Source organism: Marmota monax, unplaced genomic scaffold, assembly GCF_021218885.2.
Source record: "Marmota monax isolate L192 unplaced genomic scaffold, Marmota_monax_Labrador192_F-V1.1 WCK01_AAM20220418_F8-fsc00109, whole genome shotgun sequence".
Lineage (NCBI taxonomy): Eukaryota > Metazoa > Chordata > Mammalia > Rodentia > Sciuridae > Marmota > Marmota monax.
Genome location: NW_026695229.1, coordinates 6,523,679 through 6,551,333, shown reverse-complemented (window position 1 = coordinate 6,551,333; position 27,655 = coordinate 6,523,679). Strand labels below are relative to the sequence as shown.

The following is a 27,655-nucleotide window of genomic DNA, read 5'->3' as shown; positions in this document are numbered from 1 at the left end:
AGGTCAAACTTTATTCAGATTTTTAGTTTTTACCCAACATGCCTCTTCTGTTTCAGAATCCCACATTACATTTAGTTGTCATGACTCCTGGTACTCTTCTCGGGCTGCCAGGTTTCTCAGGCTTTCCTTGTTTCTTAATGACCTTGACAGTTCTGAAGAGGATTGATCAGATATTTTGTAAAATTTCCCTCAACTGAGAGTTGTCTGGTATTTTTCTCACGATTAGATTGGGTTATGTGTTTTAGGGAGGAAGACTACAGAGGCGAAAGGCCATTTTCATCTTTCACATCAAGCGTACATGCTATTCATATGACTCATGTTGACACTGACCCTGCTCATCTGGTGAGGTAGTGTTTGTCTGGCTTCTTTAGTGTAAAGATACTCCTATCCCCTCCTTTCTATACTGTAGTCTTTGGAAGAACACTACTATATACAAGGCATTATCTTTTTTGAAGAAAATTTAACCTATTATACTGTCTAGTGTTGGCTATACTTTGGCTCTGGAATGCCTGCCAAAGCCCTATGTGTTAAAGGCTGCATTGCAGCCATAGTGCTACTAAGAGGTGATGGGATCATGGAGGTGGGGTAGTGGAAGGAAGGTAGGTCATTGTGTAAAGGGGATAGACAGACCTTCTCCATTTCCCAACTGTCTTTGCTTCCTGGCTTCCTCTGTCATGCATTCCTGCCATGATGTACCACCACACACCCAAAGCAATACAGCCAAGTGACCATGGACTTGAAACCTCTGAAACTGTGAGCTAAAATAAAGCTTTCCGCCTTGTAAGTTGATTGCCTCAGGTATTCTGCCATGCTAACATACTATTGTTCCACATTCTACTTTGCTCATATTTTTTTAATGTTTAACTTGTTCCTCTAAACCTATATTTTCTGTTAACTAAAAGTTTGATTTAAATGTCATTATATCTAGATAAACATTTTACAAGAATACCAGATGGCTGGTGATGTCAGATTAATTCATATTGGCTATCATTTTAGATAATATAAAGCTGCTTATAATAATAGTACACTTTCTTCCCTTTGCAATTAGCAAGAAGCCTGTGAGACATATTGTGGCACCTTGTACTTTCTCTATAGACATCTGTATCCTAAGAAATCACACAAGATGTGATGACCATAAAGCTTCCCCTACTTTCATTCACCTCTGTATTCATTCATCTGTTTGTTCATTCCACAGACATCTACTAAAGGCCTACTGAGTTCTAGGCAGTGTTTAGCTGCTGGGGCTATAGAAGTAGAAGATGGGCCCTGGCCTAGAGGAGTATATCCCAGTGTTTGAAAACAATAATCAAAAGTTTCAATAGGGCTGGGGCTGTAGCTCAGTGGCAGAGTGCTTGCCTAGCATGCATGAGGCACTGGGTGCACTTCTTAGCAACACATAAAAATCAACAAATAAAATAAAGGCATTCTGTCCATCTACAACTATAAAAATATTTTTTAAAAATTTCAGTAAAGTATGATCTGTCTACAGTGGTGGTAAGCAAATACTTGTTGCTACACAGGTTTGAATATGGTTTGTCCTAACCAAATTCATGTTGAGGCTTGGGTCCCAATGTAGCAGTGTTGAGAGGTGGGACCTATAGCAAGGCATCTGCACCTCTGTGAATGGATGAATGCTTTTCTCATGTGTGTTCTTGCTCTTTTGGGAAATGAACTGGCTAAATGAAGAAGCCCCATTCTTTCTTTGTACATGCCAGTTTGTCTTTCTACTTTCCCCCATGTATGCAGCTGCAGGAGAGCCTCACCAGAAGCCAAACAGATGCAAACACCTGATCTTGGACTTCTGGCCTCCAGCACTCTATAGAGTAAAAACAAAGTTCTCTTCTTTATAAATTATCTAGTCTCAAGTGTTCTATTATAGCAACAGAAAGTAGATTAAAACACCTATCTCCAAGGGTTTCTAGGAGAATTAAGCATATGAAATACTTCAAAGTTTCCAAGCTCCTGGCATGTAACATTATAGTTGCTCCTTTTGTGAAACAACAAAGACTAAAGTATGCAAATAAGATATTTGCATATTTTCCATTAACAATGTAAGTATCACATACATAAGACCAAAATAATGTCATGATACTAGCACAGTAGGAGACAATTTATCTTTAGTCATTAGAGTAAAAGTTTGCAAATACCCTTCCCTCTGGCCTCCGAGTACTGCTTCTGTATGGGAGTAGGAAGGATCTTGGGAGCCCATAGTACCAATATGGCCTGGAAAATATATCTGAGCTGGGCACGATGGTGCACACCTGTAACCCCAGCAAGTTGGGAGGCTGAGGCAAAAGGATCACAAGTTGAAGACCAGCCTCAGCAATTTAGCAAGGCCTAAGCAACTTAATGAGCTCCTCAAAATAAAAAAAATAAAAAGGGTCAGGGCTGCCGAGCACAGTGGCACACGTCTGTAATCTCAGCAGCTTCAGAGGCTGAGGCAGAATGATCACAAGTTCAAAGCCAGCTTCAGCAAAAGCGAGGTGCTAAGCAACTCAATGAGAACCTGTCTCTAAATAAAAATAGGCCTGGGGATGTAGCTTAGTGGCCAAGTACCCCTAAGTTCAATCCCCAATACTAAAAAAGAAAGGGTGAGGGCTATGTGCCGTGGTGCATACCTGTAATCCCAACAGTTCTGGAGACTGAGGCAGAAGGATCGAGAGTTCAAAGCCAGCCTCAGTAACAATGAGGCCCCAAGCAACTCAGTGAGGCCCTGTCTCTAAATAAAATACAAAATAGGGCTGGGGATGTGGCTCAGTGATTAAGTGTTCCTGGTATGCAAAAAAAAAAAAAAAAGGTTACGGATATAGGGATATGGATTGGTGGTAGAGTACCCTTGGGCTCAATCCTCAGTATCAAAAAAAAAATATATATATATATATATATATATATCTGAGATTGATTAAATTTGAAAGGAGTAACGATTGACGATGGAACGATCTTGGTTTGGATCTCAAATGTCCTTCAAAGGCTGTGTCCTTCAAAGGTTTGATGTACAATGTAGCAATGTTCAGAAATGGGGCTTTTGAGAAGTGACTGGATCATGAGGGCTGTGACCTCATCAATGGATCACTCTATTGATGGGTTAATGAATGACTGGACTATTGAGAGGTGGTAAAAACTGTAGGAGGTAGGCCCTGCTGGAGGAGGATCACTGGAGATGTGCCCTGAAAAGATATGTCTTATCCCCGGCCCCACCTCACTTGCTCTTTTTGCTTCCCAGATCCCAGAAGGTGAGCAGATGCTGTTTAATAGTCTCTGTGATTTAATAATACTGTGATGCTGTTTAATAATCTCAGAAACAATAGAGCCTAGTGAAACCTCTGAAACTGTGAGCCACAGTAAACCTTTCCTTCCTTGAGTTCATTTTTTAAGGTATTTTGTCACAGCCATGGAATACTGACTAACACAGGTACCACAGGTATTCTGGAGGCAGAAGCTCTTACTAAGTGGGTCTGTATTCAAGACAACACATACATCACCTTTCTGCTCGGCCAGCTCCCACAATTCCTGAGCTGCTGCTAAAGACAGCGTCATGGGATATTCCACAAGGACATGCTTGCCAGCATTCAGGAACTTCCTTTGGGAAAGGAGAAATACAGGGAAAAAACATTCAAATAAGCTTCACTGAAATGCTCTGCATGAGAGAGAACAGAAAGCTGTAAATGCAAGAGAGTCTCTGTAAATATATCATGATGGGGCCAAGAGTCAGTGTCAGAGAATATGGAGGAAGAATATTATGGATTTTTTTTTCTAGTACTGAAGATTCAACCCAGATTCTTGTACATGCTAGGGAAGCACTCTACCACTGAGGTACATCCCCAGCCCTTTTTAAAAGTTTTATTTTGAGACAAAGTCTTACTAAGTTGCAAAGTTATCCAGGCTGGCCTGGAACTTGAATCCTTCTGCCTCAGTCTATGGTATAGCTGGGATTATAGGTATATACTACCACACCTGGCTGGATATTATTATCTTGATAGTAGGGTATAAGTATTTACAAGCACAAAGTTATATGATCACTTTTTTAAAGAAAATAAACTCTGGTGCCAGAGAACTTTAAGGGAACCCATGGAACAGCACAGTAGTAGCAGCTGGAGTTCTGTGTAAGAATCTACTCAGGAATTCAGCTGGACTTTCCTGTTGGCTGCCAAGTTCTTTCTGGGATTCCTTCTTCTGCATTGGGTCACACCAAATGCTTAAAAGGCTCTAGGCTAAGCATTCACACATTTTATTTCTCTCCTTCCCTACAAACAATGCATTTCCCTTGTTCAATGACACTACTATCTCCTTACTCATTTGTCTCATAGCAAAAACATTTCATGGTAAAGGAACTTAGGAGATATTTCACAACACTGAAAATGCAAAGGATAAAATGTTGAAAGTTGGCTGGGTGTTGTGGCACATGCTTGTACTCCTAGTGATTTAGGAAGTTGAGGCAGGAGGATTGCAAGTTCAAGGCCAGCCTCAGCAAGTGAGGCCCTGTCTCAAACTAAAATAAAAAGGCCTGGGGGGCTGGGGTAGTACCTCAGTTGTAGAGCTCTTGCCTAGCAAATGTGAGGCACTGGGTTCAATCCCCAGCACCACATAAAAATAAATAAAAAATAAAGGTACTGTGTCTACAACTAAAAAGAATACTAGGAAAAAACCAAAAGGCTTGGGGCTGTAGCTCAGTGATAAAGCAACCCTGGGTTCAATCCCCAGTACCAATAAATAAATAAATAAATAAATAAATAAATAAATATATGTTGAAAGCTGATCTGAACTTAGAAAGGAGTATAACAATTTGCCAAGGACGTTGGCTCTGTATCCTAACCTGTGTAATAAGGAGGCAAGCTCTGTTCAAACTACTTTCAATGGGGTTTTTCACAAAGAAATAAACACTTGAATTCTTAATGTTTCAAATTACGTGTACTAAGTTAATATTAGTTTTACTATTTTTTCATTTCTTATACATTTATAACTGAAAACAAGAATTTTTTTTTAACATTTTCACAATTATTTTTAAAGATCACAGAATAATTTCCCCCATTGATTATTAAGACTCATGTGCAGGGCTTTATTTTTTTCACATTTTTAATGTAAAGCAAAGACTACCTGCATTAAAAAAAAAAAACCTACCTGAAGCTGGGGTGTGGCTCAGTGGTAGAGCACTTGCTAGCACATATGAGGTTCTGGGTTCAAGCCTCGGCACTGCAAACAAGCAAACAATAACAACCAAACCCCTACCTGATGTAGTCCTCATGACTGGTGCTTTCGCTGCAGATGTAGGCAACCTCCACTTCTTGGCTGGAAAGAGCATCTTCCAAAGATATCTGCTGCACTTCATCAATGCTCCCAAGGTCCCGTCTATTTCAGAACAACCATAAATAGAACTCAAAAGTAGGCAGGATGTCAGCTTGAAATAAATGAGTGCCATCCTTCTTTCCTCTTCTCAACAAAGTCCCAGCGACTGGCTTTTGGAAAAGAAGAAGCTAATCTCCATCCCTCCCATTTCCGTTGTGGAGCCTCAGGGTTGAAGTCAGGGGACTTGGCACAGAGTGCCAATACTACCAGTAACAGTGTGCAAGACCTGGAAAAGTCTGAATTACTTCTCTGAAGTTTGAAGGAGGAGAGATATCCCTGAAAGGTTGCTGTCACAGAGCAATATGGGGCAGCCATCAGGAAGCTCCAACCAATAGCCACTGCAGCAGACAGAGGGAATTCAGGCAAATTCCACTCCCAAGGGATAGTCTGCTAGATTTCTCCCACAGGGTCATCCAACCTACACTGCTCCATCTGATCAGTATTTATTGTTTGTCTACTGTGTGCTGGGCACTGCAGGAGAGATCATGGAAAATAAAGCAAAATTCTCATCTTCCAATTAGCTAATAATTCTAGTAGAGGGAAGAAAACAAACACACATACACACTCACCACCACCATCACCACCACTACCACCACTAACATGAGAAATACGCTAGGGAGGAGGGGTGGTAAACCCAGGGAAGGCAAGGAACACTGCTAGTTTAGGGTTTCAGAACAGGCTTTCTGGATAGGCAGTAGAGCTTAGCAAGTAGGTGATGGGGAGCAGTAAGTAGGTGATGGGTAACAGCAGGGGTACAGTATAGCACAAGTGTGAGCTAGCCATCTTCCTACATGACTTGGATAGTTGAGGAGTTTCCACTCTCTCTCTCATAACAACCAAGTGGTAAGGATAAGGAATTAAGGGGAAAGGAGAATTTCCATTTCAGTTTTGAGCCTAAGTGTCATGTTCAAATCCCAGCTTCAGGTAGGAGTGTAGTAGAGTGTGCTATAACTTTGATCTCCCCACTGTGTGCAGCTCCCTTGGACTCTGAGAGGAAAAGCTTGGTTAAGAGCAGATTCCAGAACTTCTAGGGCTCCCTTGTGTCTTAAAGCCCACTCTAAATCCTTAGTATAGTTTTTAAAAAATTTATATATGACAGTGGAATGCATTACATTTCTTATTACACATATAGAGCACAATTTTTCATATGTCTGGTTGGATACAAAGTATATTCACACCAATTCGTGTCTTCACACCTGTTCTTTGAATAATAATGATCATCACATTCCACCATCATTTCTAACCCCATGCCCCCTCCCTTCCCCTCCAACCCCTCTCCCCTATCTAGAATTCCTTTATTCCTCCCATGCTCCCTCTCCCTACCCCATTACAAATCAGCCTCCTTATATTAAAGAAAACATTTGGTATTTGGTTTTTTGGGATTGGCTAACTTCACTTAGCATTATCTCCTCTAACTCCATTCATTTACCTGCAAATGTCATGATTTTATTCTCTTTTATTGATGAGTAATATTTCATTGTGTATATATGCCATTTTTTTATGCATTCATCTACTGAAGGGCATCCAGATTGGTTCCACAGTTTAGCTATTGTGAATTGTGCTGCTATAAACATTGATGTGGTATGCTGTTTTTAAGTCCTTTGGGTATAGACCGAGGAAAGGGATAGCTAGGCAAATGGTGGTTCCATTCCCAATTTTCCAAGAAATCTCCATACTGCTTTCCATATTGGTTGCACCAATTTGCAGTCCCACCGGCAGGGTATGAGTGTATCCTTTTGCCCCACATCCTCGGAGACCCTGCGTCTAATAAAAGAAAAAGGAGGCCCTAATCTCCATCATGTGGGATTAGGCCCCAACTTCCTTAATAAGACTTCTTTGGCACAATAATTAAAATCAAGAATCAATAAATGGGGTGGACTCAAACTAAAAAGTTTCTTCTCAGCAAAAGAAACAATCCGTGAGATGAATAGAGAGCCTACATCTTGGGAGCAAATCTTTACCCCTCACACATCAGATAGAGCACTAATCTCTAGGGTATATAAAGAACTCAAAAAGCTAAGCACCAGGGCTGGGATTGTGGCTTAGTGGTAGAGTGCTTGCCTAGCATGTGCGAGGCACGAAAATGGGTTCGATTCTAGCACCACATACCAATAAATAAATAAAATTTAAAACTTCATCAACAACTAATAAAAAAAACAATATATATATATATATATATATATATATATATATATATATAAAGCTAAGCACCAAAAAACAAATAATCCAATCAATAAATGGGCCAAGGACCTGAACAGACACTTCTCAGAAGATCATATACAATCAATTAACAAATATATGAAAAAATGTTCATCATCGCTAGCAATTAGAGAAATGCAAATCAAAACCACTCTAAAACTTCATCTCACTCCAGTCAGAATGGCAGCTATTTTAATATAGTTTTAAGACAGGCAGACTGGAAGAAAATGGTCCTATGAATTAAAATGAGAAAATCTCTGCATGGACCACCACAATAATTACTTATGCTTCTAAAGCACTAGAAATAGAGATTTGCATAAATTGTTGCCATGTCTCCATGCTTAGCCCAGTGCCTGGATCTAATTTAAAATTGTGTTGATAAATGATGTTACACAGGATTATCTTGCTGAGTAGTATGTGTGTAGGGGGAAGATTTGAGAAGAAACTTCCCTGACCCACACTCAAAAGGTGATAAGATGTTAAGTTTGCTTTCCATTGTGTTATAGGAAATAAATGAATCCTTAAGAAAAGTGGGCCTCCAAATTATCAATGGGAAAAGAACACACAGTGTTTAGAAGATGGGCTTTGGAATCAAACAGACTTGCATTCAAATCTAGCTCTTAAGATTTTCTAGCTGTGATCTCAGGCAAATTACTCAGACTTTCTGGGACTCAGTTTCCTTATCTGTAAACTGGGGTTGTACTTAGAATAAAATAATGTAAGAAAAGCTCAGGGCCACCATAGAGTGGGTGCTCTGATGACTGATGTAATGATCAATTAGCATACACCTAAAGCCTTTTTTGGACAAACCTACCATGTGTTCACTGTGCCCCTTCAGTAATGGAGACCTGTGCTCATATTTTCTGTCTGTCTTTGCAGTCCTCATGAGGCACCTACTGCATGTCCCAACTGTAAACCCAGCACTCTTTGGTTGCCTACCCACCCAAACTCTAGACCCTGTGGAGCTGACATGGTTCTCTTGATTGGAGGTGGGGGCTGGCTCTCCCTTCCCAAGTCTGGGAAATCTGCAGCACATGCTATGGCCTTATCTCTCACTGTGCTTTCTACAAATTATGAGGCACAAAGCAAGCGTGAGTCACCTGGACACGAAACCGATCAAGTTCAGAAACGCTGAGGAAGGCTGTGGATTCCGCAAGTCCCTTATCCTGACAGAGCCGGCTCTGCCAACACCAACCACCACCACGCCAAACTTCTTCTCGGGCTGAAACACAAGGGATCGAGGTAGAGTTTGAAGACATTCCAGGCATCTATCAGAGAACAACAAAATAAAGGACCAGTCGGGGTCCTGACAAGCAAGTAAAGCTGCCAACCCCGAAAACCTAAGAAGCCACAACTCTCAGGGTGGGATAAGACACTCCTGGAAATGTGGGTTCAGTGATAAGTCAGCTCCACCCAAAACATTTTTCTGAGGTGGCTTCAACTATGTGTTGAAAACTTTGTGAACACCCAACAGAAAGGCTTCCATTTGACTCTGCCTTCTTACTGCCACCTCTTCAATGAGGAGGCAGTTTTCCACTTTAAGTCACTAAGTCTCTGTCCTCCTGAATATGAGAACCTGATTATCTGGAAGTCATTCAGAGGCTATAGATGCTTAGTAAGACGCTGGGAGATGGGGGCAAAAGGGCAAGACGTGACCTGTCACCTAACTCAGATTCAGATCCCACAGGGTTTAACCCCTCATCGTCCCCTGGGTTCCAACCAATTCTACTGTAGTACTTTAAGATCTCTTAGGTATACTGCTGGAAGCTGTATGTAAATTTATTATTGAAAAGTGTCAAGTCCACTTTTTAATATTATAGAGCAAGTTAATATAATCCAAACTGATTAAAAACGATCTCTAATAAAAATACACATTCCTTGAACCCAGTTCTTGAACGTCTGAGCATGGACACATGGATGTCACCTCAGACCGGCCCCTTTCCTCACCTTTGAGATCCACATGTCACCACTCTCCACTCATTCTTCTCCTCTTCCTATGCCTACTGCTTTAGTCTTAGTTCAAGAGTCCTTCCAAACGTCTGGAGTTTTTCTAGATGTTGTCCTATTGTTTTTCGTTTAATTCCATTGTGGCCAGAGACCATTCTTTAAATGATCTGAATCCTTTTAAATTTACTGAGATATTTTTTAGGATCCAGGAGATGGTCTATCTTGGTGCTGGAGTGTGGCTCTAGAATGTCTCTCAAAGGGCCATGTGTTAAACTCTTAGTTCCCAGTTTGGTCTTCACTATTGGGAGGTGCTGAAAACTGTAAGTGACGGGGCCTAGCAGGAGCTCTTCGCTGGGGGTGGTCCCTTAAGAGACTCTTGTCTCTTCCTTTCTCTCCACATCCTGGCTGGGAAGTGAAGAGCTCTGCTCTGCCCTGTGCTCCCTGCCGTGGTGTGCGGCCTTGCCACAGACCCAGAGGCAACAGGGCCAACTGATCATGGACTGAAGCTCCCACACTGCGAACCCAAATAACCCTTTTCTCTCTGTTGTAGTTTGAATCTGGAACGTGCCCCAAAGACTTATATGTTGAAGAATCGGTCCCCAGCTGGTGGCGTTATTGAGAAGTGGTGGAAACTTTAGGAAGTGGGGCCTGGTTGGAGAAAGGAGGTCACTGAAGGTATACCTTTGAAGGGTATAGCTTGTCCCTGGCCCATTGCTTTCCCTTTTTTTCTTTCTGATTTCCTGGCCACCATGAGGTAAGGATCTTTGCTCTGCCACATGCTCCCCACTGGGATGTTCTGCCTTGCCACAGGCTCAGAAACAATGGAGCCAAGTGAACATGGATTGAACTCTCTGAAACCATGAGCTAAAATAAACCTTTCCTCCTTTAATTTGTTTTTCTAAGGTACTGTGTCACAGTGATGGAGAGCTGACTAACTCTATGAGCTGATTTATTTATTCTGGGTATGTTATAGTAATGGAAAGCTTAACTAACATACTTGGTAATGTTTAGGGCACACTTGAAAAGAACATACTTTTTCTGCTAATGTTTGGAGGAGAACAAATGCTCTATAAGCCTGTTGGATCAAGCTGGCTAACTGCATTGTTCAGGTCTTCTATATTCCTGATTCTCTACTTGTTCTATCAATTACTGAGGGGCAGAAAACCTATGAACATAATTGTCTTGTAGATCTGTGTAGTTATTCTTTCAGTTCTATCAGTTTTGACCCACATATTTTGAAGCTCTATTATTAGATATTTATTTGTTTAGGATGGTTGCTATATCTCTTGATTAATTGACTCTATCATTCTATAATGACTATTTTTATTCTTGATAATTTTTATATTATTATATCCTGGTAATTTTTTGTCTGATATTAACAAACATTCCCAATGTTCATTGAATAGTATTAACATGGTACATTTCCCCCATCCTTTTACTTTTAAAATGTGTTTTTACATCTAAAGTGGGTTTATTATAGATAGCATATATTCAGGTCTTGCATTTTAATTCACTATAACAATCTCCACCTTTTAGCTAAGGTGTTTTGACAATTAAATTTGGATCATTGATATGGTTGGGTTTCAATCTAAATCCAATCCAAATCTTGCTAATTTGTCAAATTGCCAATCTGTTCCTTCCTCCCCCTTCTTCTGCCCTTTTTTAGATTATCAGAGTACTTCCTATGATTCTATTATATCTCATTTTTTGGTTACTTACAAAAAAAAGAACTGTAATTTTTTAAGAGGCCACTTAAAGGATTTTTTATTGTATATACTTTACTCTTTACTTATCACAGTCTTCCTTAAAGTAATATTACAACACAACATATGTAAGAACCTTGCAATAGTATTCTTGGATTTCCTCTTTCATGAACTTTGTATTGTTATTACATAATTAACTTTGACATTTGTTATAAACCCCACAAGATACCAGACAGGGTTTTATCTGGAAAAGAGAAAAGATTTTATATGTAGTCATGTGTCACTAATAATAGAGATCTGCTGAGCAACGCACTGTTGGGTGATTTCATCGTGGTGCAAATACCAGAGTGCACCTACACACACCTAGATGGTATTGCCTACCGCACACCTAGGCTCTACGACATAGGCACCATCATATATGCAGCCCATGGTGAAACTGAATGCCATTATGCAGTACATGAATGTATTCCAAGCTAAAGATTAAAGGCTTACATAACCTTTGCATTTCCTGGGATGTTAAAGCTAGAGAAGCCAACACTATGTTCCTGCCATATGGAAACAAACCAAGTGATTCTCCAGAGTCTACCCAGAAGCAAAGATATCTGGAAGGCACATGTAGCCTCTCTGGGCCTATAGCTTGGGAGGGAATGATTCCTGAGCTTGAGGGCCAGTGGACACTAAGCCACAGTGCTGGCTTTGGCTCACACACTGACTGGCACTGATCCTGTCTATGAGTAATAGTGTCTCTGTTTTCAGTTTTCCAAGTCTTCCAGGAAGGCTTTCACCTGGTCAACTTCACATATAAAAGGGGACTCTGGGAAACATAAGTCCAGGCTTGTCTTCTGCCATAATACCCAAATGACAATAGGCAATTTAACCCAGTGAATCCCTTTTGAGTTCAGTCTAGTTGTTTTTTGACAGTTTCATTACCAAAAAAGCAGCAAGACAGTCTCTGAGAAACATGTCAGCCAAAATACATTTCCCTGATTAAACATTTATTTCCTTTTTAACAAAGAAAAGGAGACAAGCAATTCCCTTCATAGGTTAAATATTTATGGCATTCCTAAGATTAACTACTGAATTACTATATTCCAGGATAATGAGTTTCTGCTAGCTAAAACAAAACAAAACAAAAAAACTACAAGGTTAATAAACAGTTCCATTATCTATGAATAAGCCAAACTGCTTTCTTCATCTTATTAACTAACTTGTGCACAGAACCTGGCTTGTATAGTGTGCCAGATTGCACTATGAACTGCTTCTGGGTTTGGTTTAGATATTGTTCTCCAAGACAAGATATGGGAACAAGATGTGGAAAATACTGATTTCTTAACAGTTGAGTTCTTCTTAAGGAAAGAACTTTATTTTTGAGGAAAATCACTGCCAGAGCCTCTTCATCTTATGTAAGGCCTCTTCAAAGCTAAGGAAACTGCAAATCAAAGACATGGGAAGGACTGGAGGTGTAGCTCTGTAGCAGTCACTAAAACTTTGGGGCTAGAAACCAGAGGCAAAGAGGAGGAGAGACAAGTGTAAGGAGGGGAAATGCACACAAGTTGTGAGGAGGCTAAAGTCTGCAGAGAAAGGAACCAGTAAAAATGCCCCACAGAGGAGAGAGCAATGGAGTTCCAGAGAGCAGAATGTCTAAAATTCCATTTGTAGTTGTCTTCTGCTGTCTTAATCATCTTGTAAAACACCACTATGGAGGTGGTATTTTAAGAAATAAAGAAACAGGGGTAGTTTTGAGATAGGGACACATCTAAGGGTCAGTAAAGTGACTAAAAAAAATAAATAAATTCAGGATCAAATCATTTTCACAGAGTGAACTTGCTCCCTTATCCTTGGACAGAGAGACTGGTGTTCGGCACTTCCAGACCTGAAAATAGAATTCACAGAAAAGTTAGGATTCAGAGAGTGCATTCTGCCAATTTAGAAAGATTTTTGAGGTGAAAAGTTTAGAAGAAAATAAAAAATCACTGTAGAAGAAATTTTAATGTGTGAGACATGAAGGCCGGTACCAGACCACTATTCTGGGAAGGGGAAAGACAATTTGAAACAAGAAAAAAAAAAAAAAAAGCTAGTAGTTTTTCATCCATTGTTTTCAAAGATGAAAAAGCATCTGGTTGGGCGAGGGGAAACAAGCACAGTCACAGGTTGCAGAAGGGAGAGTGCTACGCTTTGGATCTCAAACATCATCCAAATGCCCATGTGCTAAAGGTGTGGCCCAGCCTGTGGTGCTATTAGCAAGAACTTTTAAAAGGTGGTACCTAGTTGAAGGAAGCTAGGGCCCTGGGGAAATACCCTTGAAGTGATTATTGGGCCCTCTGCCCCTTTGGGTCTCTCTGATTCCTGGCTACCATGAGGTGAATAGGCTTCCTCTGCCACATGTTCCTGCAATGGTGTACTATGCTGCCATAGGCCCCAAACAATAAGGCCAAGCAAACATGGACTGAAACTTCTAAAACTGTGAGCCAGAATAAACCTTTTCCTTTAATTAACTTGATTTTTTTCAGGTATTTAGTCATAGCAACTAAAACTAGCACAGAGAGATAACAAGCAACCGAATTTATAGAGACCAACTTGGGAAAATTCACCACAGCCTAAAATGCAAATACCGTTCACTCTGGTAAGTCCATCTGTGAGAATGTAGCCTACAGAACTTATTGCAGCCTTGCTTATAACAAGCAAATGATCACAACAACTTATCTGTCATTACAGGAGGCTGGTTGCATAAGTTATGGTATACCTGTAAAATGAAATATTACACAGCTATAAAAAAGAAAATGAAAGTTCTTTAAGCATGGAGAAGGATTCCTCTCAGCTGCCTAATACACCAAAGAATAAAGAGCTTGCTTGATATGCTGCAGCAGCTAGGAAGACTTGATTTTTTTAATCCAGTTCCACCCTTAACTATCTGTGTGGCCTTTAATCTGCAGAGACTCAGGTTCTTCCCCTACTATCTCTCTCTTCTTATAATGTTTATTTGGGAGATAAACATCTGGTTGGGCTCAGTAATCATGGGATCACTCCAGCCAATGGTCACTTACGCCTTTAAGCTCACCTAAGACCCACATCTGTTAATGCTCCGGCAAGCAACTGGTAGGAAAGGACTATTAAGGAATTATAAACCCTTCAGAGCATCTGTTCATGGAGCTGTTAAAATCATGTTTAGATTTTCTACCATGTGTAATGCTAAACAGAGATCCTCTATTTTGAACTTAATACCATACAGAGTGTTTTTGAAAAAAAATAACAAGAACTGCCCACCAAGATTTATTGCCAGGTATAAAAGCGAAGAATAGTTTTGTACTATACTTGTTGTTTTTTAAAAAGGGGAGAAGTTAAAGGAAAAAAAATGTGTGTTGTATATGTTTAGAATCACTCTTAAAGGATAGTCAAGAAACCAGTAATACTGCAAGTGGTGACACGTTCTCACTGGGAGCATAAGACCCAGGGCACCTGGGCAGTGGGTAGGCGGGATGAGGATTTCTCATAGTCTTTTTTTATCCTCTAAAATTTTGAAGTATGTGATTATATTGTTTACCAAAAATATAAACAACCACTTAAAATAAATGCAAACACCAAAGGTATGTTCTCTGCAGCTGGCAGCACCTTTGGCTCACTCCCCTCTGTCTTCCTGAGGCTCCCTCAACAGTGCTCAATGTCCTCTGCTGTCCCAGCTCTGGGGCTCTCTGCCCCTGACCAGGGACCCAGATCACCTTCCTCACACTTGTGGGCTATAACTGTTGCCTCCTCTCATCCCTCCTGGCTCCACCGAAACCTGAGTTTCACTCCCACACCTCTGTTTCACCAGGACATGATCCACACACAGGTCATCTAAAACCTTCTTGCTGCTGCATTCAAGAGCTTCTCAGCCACACTCTCCTGGAACTCACACACATTGGTCCTTTTTTAAACTTACTCCTTCTTCATGTTCTGTTTCACAGTACTGGAGTTTTCATTTTATACTTCACCACTTTCCTTCTTCATCCTGCCCCCTAGGTACACATATCTTCCAAAGCTCAAGCCTCATTCATCTCTCCTTTTCTTTCCTCCATATTCCCAGAGTAAGGGCTCCCTCATTTTTAAAGCCCCTGAGCATCTCTATGATGAAAGACTCCAACACCTTGACCTGTAGGCCAACCTCCTCTACCAGCTCCAGTTCTCAGAAGAAATGAACATCTCTTCCTGGCTGTCTCATCCTGACCTGGCCTCTCCCTGCTCTGATGAACTCCCATCATCCAGCCCCTCTGACTGCCTGTCCTCTGAACTTGTGTACAAAGGCCAGAGGTCCCATGATCCTATCAGGCACCCAGACTGAAATGTTTGTGATTCCTGCCATAGACAGGAATCTGAGCTCACAGGGTGGACTGGGGCTGAGGATCTTCCTGTCCTTGCCCCCTCCAGCCAGCCTCTGAAACACAGCAAGTCTTCCCTGGAAATTATGCTGTATGATTTCCTTCCTCTACATTTTCACTGACCACCCAACCTCTGGACTGTGTTATAAGATTACTCCACAGCTTCTGAATCATCCTGTTGTTTAGTCAACTGAAATTCAATGATGATATATGACAATACTAAGATGAATCAGGCATGCAGACAGGTATATTTGAAGTCAAGAGAACAGAAAGAAATTTGAGAAAAGATAAAGGGCAATGGGAGTTCATGAGATGGAGGTGTCCCTCCCAGAGAGCGGGCTTCAAGAAAATTTTTCATGCAGCAGAAATGACATGAGAACTGGATAGACAGGATTAGCCGAATCTAGACATGAATAAAGGTATTCATAGAGTCATATCAGGACTTAATCCCTGTCCTGCCTCTTAATACCTTGTTTCTTAGACCAATTTACATGATGCTCATTTTCCTCAATCACAAAACATAGGTAATAACATATTTTGCTCAAAAGCTTTCTGTTAGGCTTAAATGGATGTGTAATATTGTATCTCGGAATACAATATGGAGTGGGAAAATAAGAAAGGAGGATGACATATAAATTGTAACAATATACAATGATAAATTAAAGGTATATCACACAATGGTTGCCACAGGTTTCGAAGAGGGGGAGTTGTGACCACAAAGCGGCAACAGAAAGGAAACTCTGGAGTGAGCTTCTGTGCTCTGACTGTAATGGTTATACAAATTTAAGAATGAATTTTAACTGATGGACCAGTGTGACCCCGAAAAAGGTCAGTTTTACCATAGTAAATTTATAAGGTATTTACACACAAAAAAATGTTTTTATGAACATACACAAACACAAAGCTGTCTTTGGCAGGGTGAAAAGTGGGATGGATTAAAAACAATGCAGTGAGGGCCTCGCACAGATTAGTAAAGACAATGTGCCATGCACAGGGGAGGAGGACTGTCCTTTGTGTCTGGGACAGGAGAGAGAAAGACCCACAGGAGGGTAAGTAAGTGAGGAAGTGATGATGAGGCAGAAAAAAACAGACAGTTCTGAAAAATGTTATCAGCAAGTCCCATGACTTTTTTTTTTTTAACCATTATAGCCATCAAGCCAAGTTTGGCATAGTGTGCTGTGAGAACAAAGTTAGACTATGGAAGGATTGTATATAAAAGGGAAGCAAGAAGTTCCTCTTTAGTTAGAGGAGGACCAAGCCTAGGGATGTCTTTAAAAGTTTTAAAGGTTTTAAAAAGCTATTAAAGAAGAAAAAGTTGTAATTTAGGACAGAAGAGATGAGTGACAGAACCAATACTAGGCTAGGGTATATGAGCTTAATAATGCAGAATTTTTGCTGTTTCTTCAGAACTTTAAAGACCATGATAATCAGAGTCAGTCCCATGGAGAACCATAGGAGCCTTCAGATAAGGTCAGGGGCATAAGAGTATGGTCAACAGAAGTCAGCCCCAGCCAGAGGAGGGCTGGTCAGGATAAGGTAGTGGTAGGACTTACTTCTGACTTTTGAGTTCTGCACTAGATATATGTACTTAAATTATTATAAAAGTAAATTTTTATACAACTTAAAGAGATCATCAGTGACCCTGACAAGCCTAATTCAGTATAACAGTAGGAAAAGAAGCCAAACTATAATATAAGATGAGAATGACTCAAGGATGAGAAAATGGGGACATTACCTATGGCGATCTCGTTCAAGAAGCCTGTCTCAAAGGGGAGAAAAGCAGAGTGACAGATGTTTGTTTTGCTTTGAAGACAGCAAAATCTAAAGCATTTTGAATTACTGATGAGAAAGACCTAGTAGAGGAGAGGTGAGCAATGCAAAAAGATACAGGAGATGATTAGGAGGCAGTGGAAGGTCTGCAGTCTCAGAGTAATGGAGAAGGGTGTGCCTTTGTCAGAAATGTCGTAGATGCTGATGGAGGCTACTCAACATTCACTCACTCTTCTTATACCCTCTGGCCTAGGTGAAGCTGCTCTAGGGTGGACCTGTCCAATCTAAGCCAATCAGTAAAATCCCTAGTCCTCAGATACAGTGATTGTTCCCAGAATGGACATGTGGCCTGATGCTGGCCAACAAGACCTAAGGAGGCATTTGGTGGGGATAACAACTTTTAAAAAAAAGTGGTTCCCTCTTTTCTGAAAGAGCTGCAGGAAGCCACTTCTCTCTTTTGCTGAAAGGGAACGAGAACGTGTGCAGCCCCAATTGCAGCTGGCAGCCATCCGATAACCACAAGGGGAAATGCCCCCCCCCCCCGCCCGTGAAGACAACACTTGGAGGGAAAGCTGAAAAGATCCTGTATCCTTCATAATGAGCCACTAGATCAATGGGCCCTAGAGCCTGACCTTCAACTGAACTTCTAGGAAAAGAGCCACATTGGCTGGGGTGTCCAGTATTCACAGCCTCTCTCACTGATAAATATCTTTTCCACTGTGACTAAACAACAAGACACTTAGTGGGGTTATAACTTAGTGGAAGAGTGCTTGCCTCGAATGTGTGAGGCACTGGGTTTGATTCTCAGCACGCATATAAATAAATAAAAAAATAGAGGTCCATTGAGAACTAAAAAATATTAAAAGAAAAAAAGAACAAGACACTTGAAGAGGCAGGAATGAAGAGAGATGATGTCACATGGAATGTTTACATTTTTGTCTGTAAAGTAAAAAAGTGATCTAAAGGCTAAGAATGGGAGGGATCTGTAAGGAGTACAGAGCTTAGGGGGAAAGATGAAAACCAGACCAAATTGCCCAGAGAAATAGATCACCACTCCATGGAGACAATCTCTGGGCTTGCCAAAGTAGATGAGCAGAACAGGGGGGAAAAAGAGTTGGGGGGCATCAGTGAAATAGTGGGGATGAACCGCAGGCTAGTCTAGGGAGGGAGTGAAAGCAGGAATAAGCAGGAATGAGTAGATGAATAAAACAAAGGGGTAAAGATGCCAGACACCTTCTTGGATCAAAGAACAGGAAATGAGAGCACTAAGAAGACAATGCAAAGACAGGTCCTAGTAAGCAAAGTCAAGAGTCCCCAGAATAACATAAAGCAGGACTGTTAGTGCAGCACCCTCCCCACTCCACTGCCACCCTAGCTCCTGAGTACTATTCCAGAATTAGATGTAGTGAAAAATTTAACTCTAACTGAAGGTGGATGGACATGGATAAGAACTCCAGAGGGGCCTCGTTCTTCCTACATCACCCAGAACCAGGTGCACATCAGTAGGCTGGAGGAGAAATGTTTGCAAGTTTTTGTTTCTGAAAGCTCTGTAAGGAGAAAGGATATCCTGCGGAGAAAAAATCAGGAACATTGTAATAAAAAGCATCTCTTAAAATGGTCTTGGTAAAGGACTCACCTCTGCATTCATCTTGGTCTCTTCCTTCAGTGGCTGTGAAAACAAAAGCATAGGTTCAGGACCCTAATGGTATCACCCCGAACTCCATACTCCTTCCTGCTAGCCCACTTCCTCCTCCAATACTTCCTGTCCCACCAGTCCCATCTTCCCCACCTTGTGCCCACCCACAGGGTATCCAGTCAAGTGTCTTCTGTACTGGGGCTGGTGGTGGCCAACTTCCCTGGGACATCATATCAGCGATGTTTCTTACAGAAGGGCATTTCCAAACACCAAGGTCCCTCTCCTATACTGGAAGAACAGCTGGAAACATGATGCCTCCACGAAAATCATGCATTTCCCAAAGTTGGTGCTTGGAGAAGACAGCTTTTTATTTGGCTTTCTTTTATGAATACAAGCAAGGTAATAAAATGTAGTTCTTTTTTCCTGTCCTAGTGAGTTTCCATGGGACTTAAATATATTACATTAAAAGAACAGCTTGGAGGCTACTCTGAACCCTTAGCATTAAGAAGGAACAAGGGAGCAAACAGGTGAGCAGGAATCAGAGGCATGAGGAAAGAAAAGGGACAATAAAGGGAGATAGAAGAGAGAAAGAAAAGAAATAAAAGAGGAAATGTTGGGCTAGGTTGTGGCTCAGTGGTAGAGCACTTGCCTAGTATGTGTAAAGCCCTGGGTTTGATTCTCAGCATGACAGAAAAGTAAACAAACAAACAAATAAATAAATAAAGTCCATCAACAACTAAAAAAAATACTTTAAAAATAATGTGACGGGCTGGGGTTGTAGCTCAATGGCAGAGTGCTCACCTAGCACGTGCGAGGCCTTGGGTTCGATCCTCAGCACCAGTTTCAAAACTGGGCTGAGATCAGGACATACCAGGGTCCTACACATGTCCTTAGGCATTTTACCCTCCAGAGGGTCCAGATCATAACCTCGGTCTCCTACTGCTTAAAGACTAGTTCTTTCTGGCCCAGTACATAGGAAAACATGAACTGCTAGAACACTGAGCATACCCAGTACAACTCCCAAGTGGGGGTCAAAGACATGCAAATTTTCCACACTTCTTTTGTTTCTAACATGTTAAAAGCCTAATAATTATGTTTTTAAAGATCTCTAGAGAAAAAACATTTTTTCTCTTTAGCAAAACAACAAGCAAGATTTCATAATGTATTATTTGTGTCCTTGATATTAATCATATAAATTATTTTATTTCATATTATTTCACTATTTTGTTTCCTAGGCAGTTTGGTTAAGGGGTGGTAAATTCTCAGGTTTCAGGTGAAAACTTTAAGCCCCTTTCAAAATGGAGTTTTTCTCATAAGGTTTCTGAGACAGAAAATAGGGAAAGAGTTAAGCTATAAGGAAAAAAAAATCATTATGTACAAGTAAGTATAAGGTATATGAAATAGCCAACTATTTACTCAGGTCCCAACAAATATTTTAGTGCCCCAAACAGCACAAAATGAAATAGTAATGATTAAAAACAACAAATAAAAACATAACAAGGGCTGGGGCTGTAGCTCAGTGGTAGAGCACCCACCTCGCACGTGTGAGACACTGGGTTCATGCCTCAGCACCACATAAAAATAAATAAAGATATTGTGTCCAATTACAACTAAAAAAAATATTTAAAAACAAAACAAAAAACCCTTAAATCCTGCAGTAGCCCCCCCCCCCCCAACAACAACAAAAAAAACCCAAACAGAATGACCTGGCATTCCTTCATGAAACAAAGCCAGAGGCCTTAAGCAGTACTGGATGACTATCTGTATATCTGCATAAGAAGGGGAGCCAGAGAAGACTCAGAGTAAAGGAAGGGGATAAAGAGAGAGAGGGAAGATAGAAGGGGGGGGGGGTACTGGGGAAGGACATCTACCAAATTATGTTGTGTCCATATATGAATATAGCACAAAGAATCCTGCCTATATACATATAATTATAATGCAGTAATTGACATAATAATAACAATAATAAAAAGAGATAAAAATAATAATAAAAAGAGAATAAAGCAGAATAAGTGATCAAGGGGAGGGAGAAATGGAGAGAAATAGAGGAAGGGGGAATGACACTGATCAGATTATGTTGTATCATGTACAAATATGACAAAATGAATCCCACTGCTAGTGTAATTATAACGTGTGGGAGGCCAACCTAATGGGTGACTGAGTTACACTCCCCAGTTGGGTGCTGAGGCGCTCAATCACAGAAATGGGTGTGTCTTGCTACAGCCCCATGGGTGAAGCTATGCTCACCTGTTCCTTTGTAATATAACCCCTTGCCCTGTTTAGGATAGAATCTTCCATGGAAGTGCCTTGTGTGTGTCCCCTCCTCTTACTGTGCCCTTGGGTGTGGCCTACCCAGGTGTCAGTCAACCTGCTGACAGTGGACATCATGAACATAGACTCAGCTCCCTGAAACCTGACCCCTTGCCTCATTTGAATAGCTTCTCCTCAATAAAAGGGGTCAGCGCGTGCTCTCTCTCTCTTTCTGTGGACCCTTAAGGTCAGAGGAGCCGTCACAGCAACCCCAAAGAAAAAGGTATTTGTGTCTCTTGTGTGGTTATTTCGTGCAGCCCAGTTAGCCCAGTTTAACTAGAGTGACCCCTGAGCCTTTTAGTCGCGAGAACAGAAACCTGGCAATAACACACCAATTTAAAAACAGAGAGAGAAGAAGTGGAGTTTGAGAACCTTCATTCTGCAGAGGCACAAAGACCCTGGGGTGTTAAGGCTAGATGATAGTTCTGCTGGCCCCTGTGCTGTCCCATGCTCTAGAAAGCTGGCTGTCTGCCATCCTTCAGTTTCCAGTTGGGTTTGGCCAATGAAGAATCAGAGGGTGGAGAGCAGAAAGAGAAAGACTTGTATCCCACTTGTCTGGCCCCACAGGGGGCTGCTCTGGCAGTGGCTGCATTCTCTCATGGCCACTGCAGCCCTGGAGAAGGCAGCTTCTTTTCTAGTGCTTCAGTTTCCTCCACCCCATCCCAGCTCAGTACCACAGTCCTCCCTGTCCCTTCAGACAAGAGTAGGGAGCATGGTCCACTGAGGGTGGTCTACCCTCTTCCCTGGGTACCTCATCATCATGTGTTGGTTCCCCTAATCCTGCCATTTTTTTGTGAAGAAGAGACCTCTAAAAAGTTCTTTTCATTTTGTGCTTTTTCCTGTTAGGATCCTAACTGATACACTTGCCCACCAAAATCTCACAGCAAATTAATAGTACATCCAGGACAAAACAGCTTCCTTAATTTCTGATTTGTCTTTTGATTTCAGACTCTCTCACATGTACAAATAAGAATTTGAAACTCTTTAGAGCAGGTCAGCAATAATTTAGTGCTTTCCATTTGACCCAGTGGTTCTCACTGACATTTCTGATTGTCAGGCTAGGGGTGGCGGGTGTAAGTGTGCTACTGACATCTAGTAGTTAGAAGCCACTAAACATTTCCCACCCCCAACACACACACACCCAACAAAGAGTTATCCAGCTGCAAATGTCAGTAATGTCAAGGATGGGTGGCTTATCATGGAGAACTGACTACAGTTGTAATATTTCTCCTCTTTCCCTTGGAAAGACCCTCTCAAGCACTTATAGTCATTGTCCCAAAGCCAGGCCACTGGCAGGAGCTATAATGAAATATCAAGGAGAGGGCGACCTTAGGGGATGCCAGGTGCTTGCCTGAGAGTTCAAGGTGAGTGACTCTCACATTCCAAATGAAGGTCTCTTTCATGGAGGAAACTGGATATTTCAAGACCTATCAAGGAAAATATGGGACAAAGACTGGAAATACACAGATGAAATATTAGCAGTAATTATGTCTTTGAGTGGTACAGTTTTTATGATGCTGCTTCTTTTCTTTTTTTTTTAATTGTAGATGGACACAATATCTTTATTTTATTTATTTATTGTATGTGGTGCTAAGGATTGAACCCAGCGCCTCACATTTGCTAGGCAAGCGCTCTACCATTGAGCCACAACCCCAGCCCCTATGATGTAGTTGCTTAATTGCTTACCTATATACTTTAAAATTTTCTATAAAGTTTAGTATAATTACTCAAAATTCTGAAAAGAGAAAGGATGCCATATTCACTGACTCTATCTCTTGCAGCCCTAATTCCTTAATTGAATAGAGTTTGGCAGGGCAATATATCAAGGTACCCTCATAATATAAGTCCACAGAAAATTATCATACAGCTAAGTATCAGGAAATGCTCTGCTTCCTTTCAATGTCATTTATATTTAGGTAATGAATAAATGAATGAATTAAGTTGCTAAGCATAGTCTACTTCTAAATGACAAGAACCATATTACATACTAAGTTTACTTTTCCAGAGACAAATTTGAGATGTAATTACAAAAAACAATTTAGACCTGCACTGTCCTGTGTGGTAGCCACCAGATAGACACAGATGTCTATTTAAATGTAAATTAATTAAATATAGTACATTTCTTTTTTAATATTTATTTTTTAGTTGTAGTTGGACACGATACCTTTATTTTATTTATTTTTATGTGGTGCCGAGGCATTTCTATCATCACAGAAAGTGCTATTGGATAGCACTGGCACACTTTGCTGTTTTTCCCCCATATACTCATTTCCTGTGTTTACATTTTTTCTCTGCTTCCAATTTCTGGTTATATTTATAATTATCTGTTACCAACTTTGTTGTAAACTGCCTTTATTCACTTGTGAAATAATTCAGGGTATTAATACTTTTGAAATATCTATGTATATATAACCCTATTGCTGGGAGGTCACCCTCAATTTTCACCATAAGGCAGAGCCAATAACTCATAATTTGAAGACGTTTTCAGGAATGTAGTTCCCTGTCACAGAAACAATCTTCAGGATTTTTGTGCGTGGTTTTTTTTGTTTTGTTTTTGTTTTCAGGTTTTTCATAAACGAAAAATTATACACTGTGCATTAATGAAAAGTTTTCAAACAGACACTATTGTTAAGACCTAATTTGAAGGAACAATAAGACATTTTCTTTGCAGAAAAATGTCTTTTTCAAATTCCAGAATACATGTCTAAAGATGAGCTTTTTTTTTTTTTTTTTTTTTTTAGAATCCTAAATATACTACTATGGTACACACAAATGGCCCCACGTGGTATTAGTGATCTATATGATCATGTAAGCAGACTCCTGGATATGCCAATGAGAATCAGGAATGAAAGTGCTGCCACAGTTTCTGCACAAGTCCCCTATCAGCCCCCAGTTCTGGTGCAGTGCTGCCTCTAGACAGAAGACCATTGCAATTTGAGTATTTTATCAGATTTTACCCTTATTTTATTAAAAAAAGATTAGGAGTGATAATAAATATAGATGAAAAACTAAATACAATTAAAATAAAGTGATTATTAGACATGACCCAGCTGGTCATGGTGGTACATACCTGTAATCCTAGCTATTTGGGAAACTGAAGCAGGAGGATGGAAAAGTTCAAGGCCAGCCTGGGTAATTTAGTGAGATCTTGTCTCAGAGAATAAGACGGGGGAGGGGGGGGGACATGTGGCCAAGTAAGCAAATGCTAATTGCATGGGCAAGGGAGTAAAAAGAATTTTTTAAAAAAGAAAATAAATAAAGAACATGTATGAAAAACAAGAAAAACATTGACAATTACTCCTAAACGTTCAAGTACAGTTAGAGAACCTTTCATGCAAAACATTTCTTATGATACTTTGTCTACCATTTCACATCAGTGTTTTTTTTTCTGGAATGCATAATGTAAGGAAAAGATTTGTATATTTATCAATATAATCTTTTGGGACAAAAATGAGTAATATATCAATACCCTCTATTTCAGTAATTTCAAAAAATTCTTGGAAATAATGCCACAGAAATTACAGTAGTTATGAGGAGGAGTTCCTTTAGGACTGTATTGCTTGCTTTATAGATAATGATGAGCTAATATTTTTTGAATCTTTACCACAATGAAAATCATGCTGTAAGTTACTTAGGTTTACTAAGTCATTTATTCTGCATAACCATCCAGCCAAGCATTATGATTATCCATAATATTTCTGATAAGTAAACTGAGGCACCAAGAGATTAGCTTAATATGCCCAAGATCTCACAGTAGTGTATGATGGAAAATTCATATGACATAATGTTAAGTGAAAAAATATCAGGGTCCAGAACAGTATATAAAGGATGCCTCAAATTTTTAAAAGTAGGATATGAACTCATTAGCAATATTCCTGAGCACTACATGTCTAGAATGCATTTTGCAAGAATATTAATTCATTTACCCCTCACAACAATGCCTACGAAACACACTTCACAGTTTCCAAAGAGGAAAGTGTGGCTAGGAAAGGCTAAGACGCTTTCAGGGAGGGACACCCTCCTGACATTTCAGAGTCCCAGGGTAGAATCCCAAGTCCCCATGCTGGAGGCCTCCAGTAGAACCACTCGTTCAACCCAGCCGCCTAGACCGCGGGGAACACATACACTGCACCGGCCCCCCTAAGATCTACCTAAAAACCGAAACCATAACATTTAAAAATGAAATACAGATTTTTTTTAAGTGTCTTGTTTATTTGAAAGAGCCCCTCCTAAGCCCGCGGAGACTCTTGTCCTCCCGCGTGCCGGGCCTTGGGCAGGGCTAGGTAGGCGGCGCCACTGCATCCCGCTCCAGCAGCCGTGGCCCAGGCCGGCGATTGGTGCAGGGCCTCCTCTGGCCTTTAAGGCCCTTTAAGCGCCTGCCCGAACGCTTTAGGAAAGTCGTGTCGTTCCGCGTTCTCCGTCACGCACCCTGGTTCCCCCACGCGTGCCCGGCTGCTGTCCTCCAGTGCGCACCTTACCTGATGCCAGTGAGCACCGAGCTCGAGCCCTCCGCGTAGCCTCCCGGCGCCGCCGCCGCCGCTGCTGCCAGGTCTGCGGAGCGGAAGGTTGCCCGGCTCCGATTGGCTGCCCCGCCGGGGGGCGGGAGCGCCCCGAGAGGAGGTAAAGGGAGGCGTCTCCGCCGGGCTGGTCCTCTGGCTGTGCTGGCTCAGCTGCTGAGCTACATTCGTGCCCTGGCCTGCTCCCTGCACCAATTTGGGCGACGAGAGATTAGGGTCTCCTGACCCCTAACGGTGTGTCTTACCCTAGTGTGGAGGGCTTCACAGCCTTTTTGTCCACCCCGATTCCACCAATGGAGCCGGCTGGGACTGTTTTGGGGTTAGTGACCCAGGCTCAACGGAACAGGCTTATTTTTGCCCTTTGTGTAAATGTGAGAAGTGTAGATTCCTGGAGGCTAGCGATTCCCTGTCTGTGGGCGACTAGGAAATGAACACTCTCCTAGGGAACGTCCTGTCTTTTATCCAACAGGTAATGACCTAAGAATAGGGACCTGGAGGGGAAGAAGCAGAGAGCAACTGGGCAGAGTGTGGGGTCTAGCCTAAAGGGACTGGGGGAGACCAGGGAGAAACCGGAGAGGAGGTAAGATGAAGGAATGAAGTCTCTTTGATCTCAAAGACAGGAGTCTGACTGGTAAAGTGGACTGGTGTTTTCCCCAACAAAAAGTTCTCTTCCTTTATTCTGTTAAACTCCAGGTGAGGCTTTGTTGGTTGCAGAGAGAGAAGGCAAGTCTTTGTATCCTGGCTTTTATCCCCAGGTTGGACCTGTCTCATGAACCCCTACTCCTTTGCTCATCTGCATCCTTGAGAGTATATTTCAGTCTTACCATGTCCAAACCCGTGTCCCTAATCTTACTTTTCTCATTTCTTCCCATTCTCAGTGACAATTCTCTACTTCCAGTTGTTCAGGCCTAAAACATTTCAGTTATCCTTGACTCATGGTTGCCTTCTAGCGGCCAGGAAATTGTCTTGGCTGGACTTTCCTCACATACCCATAGTCTGACCAAATCTTACATATGCTTCCACCGTCTCCCACCTGGGTCATTTCAGCAATGTCCTCCATGGTTTCCCTACTGTTTCGTCGAAAGTGATCTTAAAAAATATCAAGTCAGATCAAATCCATTTTCTGCTCAAAACTTTCCTGGCAGTTTCCCACTTAGAGTAAGAACCAAAGCCCAACATGAGCTGCTCTTCCATTACCCTTACAACCTCACCTACTGCTACCTCTCGCATGACTCCCTTTGCTCCATTCACTTTGGCCTCCTTGCTATTCCTTCCTTCTTTATCTATCTATCTATCTATCTATCTATCTATCTATCATCTATCTTACTGATTATGATCCATCTCTTCTATCTACCCTCCCTTGCTCTGGCCTCTTGGGCCATGATATGCCTTTTCTTGCCACAAGAAGCATGTCATAGTTTGACTGGCAAGGCCTAGGTCATAAGCCAAAATTTGTATTCTGAAAGTACCATCATTTTTAAATAAACCCACAAGGGGAAGGAGTGTTCCACAAAATGAAATACTGAATTCTGTTACTAGAAGACATGCTGACTAGGCAAGAAAAGAAAAGAAAAAAAAAAAAATCACTTGCTGAGTGAGAATTACCCAAAGGAGTTTTCTGAAAGCCTGTGAAAGAGCATCTACACATCCTTGAAGACAGTTTAAAGGATGTGAACTCCAAAACTTTCATGTGAACTCCCAACTTTCTTGAAATGTCCTATTATGAAGGTATTAGCACGTTTTATGTTCAGTTTCAATTCCTTTTTTAAATTCCCGTTGTACATCGTATAACCTTCTCCAACCCAGTAGGACAGAGGGATAGTAACAGGCTGTCTTAGTCCACAGTAGCAGAAAATAACTCACTTGTACGGGAAA

General features: G+C 41.2%; 1 protein-coding gene across 2 annotated transcripts in view; it reads right to left on the bottom strand.

Annotated features, from left to right (window-relative positions):
• The window catches only part of Blvra (biliverdin reductase A), a 53,077-nt gene extending 27,237 nt beyond the window's left edge, over positions 1 to 25,840 (bottom strand). The window contains exons 1-5 of one of the 2 annotated variants that reach the window (XM_046437831.2): positions 25,742 to 25,840; positions 18,954 to 18,986; positions 8,643 to 8,764; positions 5,227 to 5,346; positions 3,483 to 3,580 (exon numbers count right to left, since the gene is read on the bottom strand). In XM_046437831.2, coding sequence (XP_046293787.1) covers positions 3,483 to 3,580; positions 5,227 to 5,346; positions 8,643 to 8,764; positions 18,954 to 18,965 — 352 coding nt within the window. In that variant the 5' untranslated portion in view covers positions 18,966 to 18,986; positions 25,742 to 25,840. Of the gene's footprint in view, positions 1 to 3,482; positions 3,581 to 5,226; positions 5,347 to 8,642; positions 8,765 to 18,953; positions 18,987 to 22,614; positions 22,725 to 25,741 lie in introns of those variants that run through there. The other variant, XM_046437832.2, reaches the window with a different exon arrangement.
• Between the last annotated feature and the right edge of the window lie 1,815 nt (positions 25,841 to 27,655).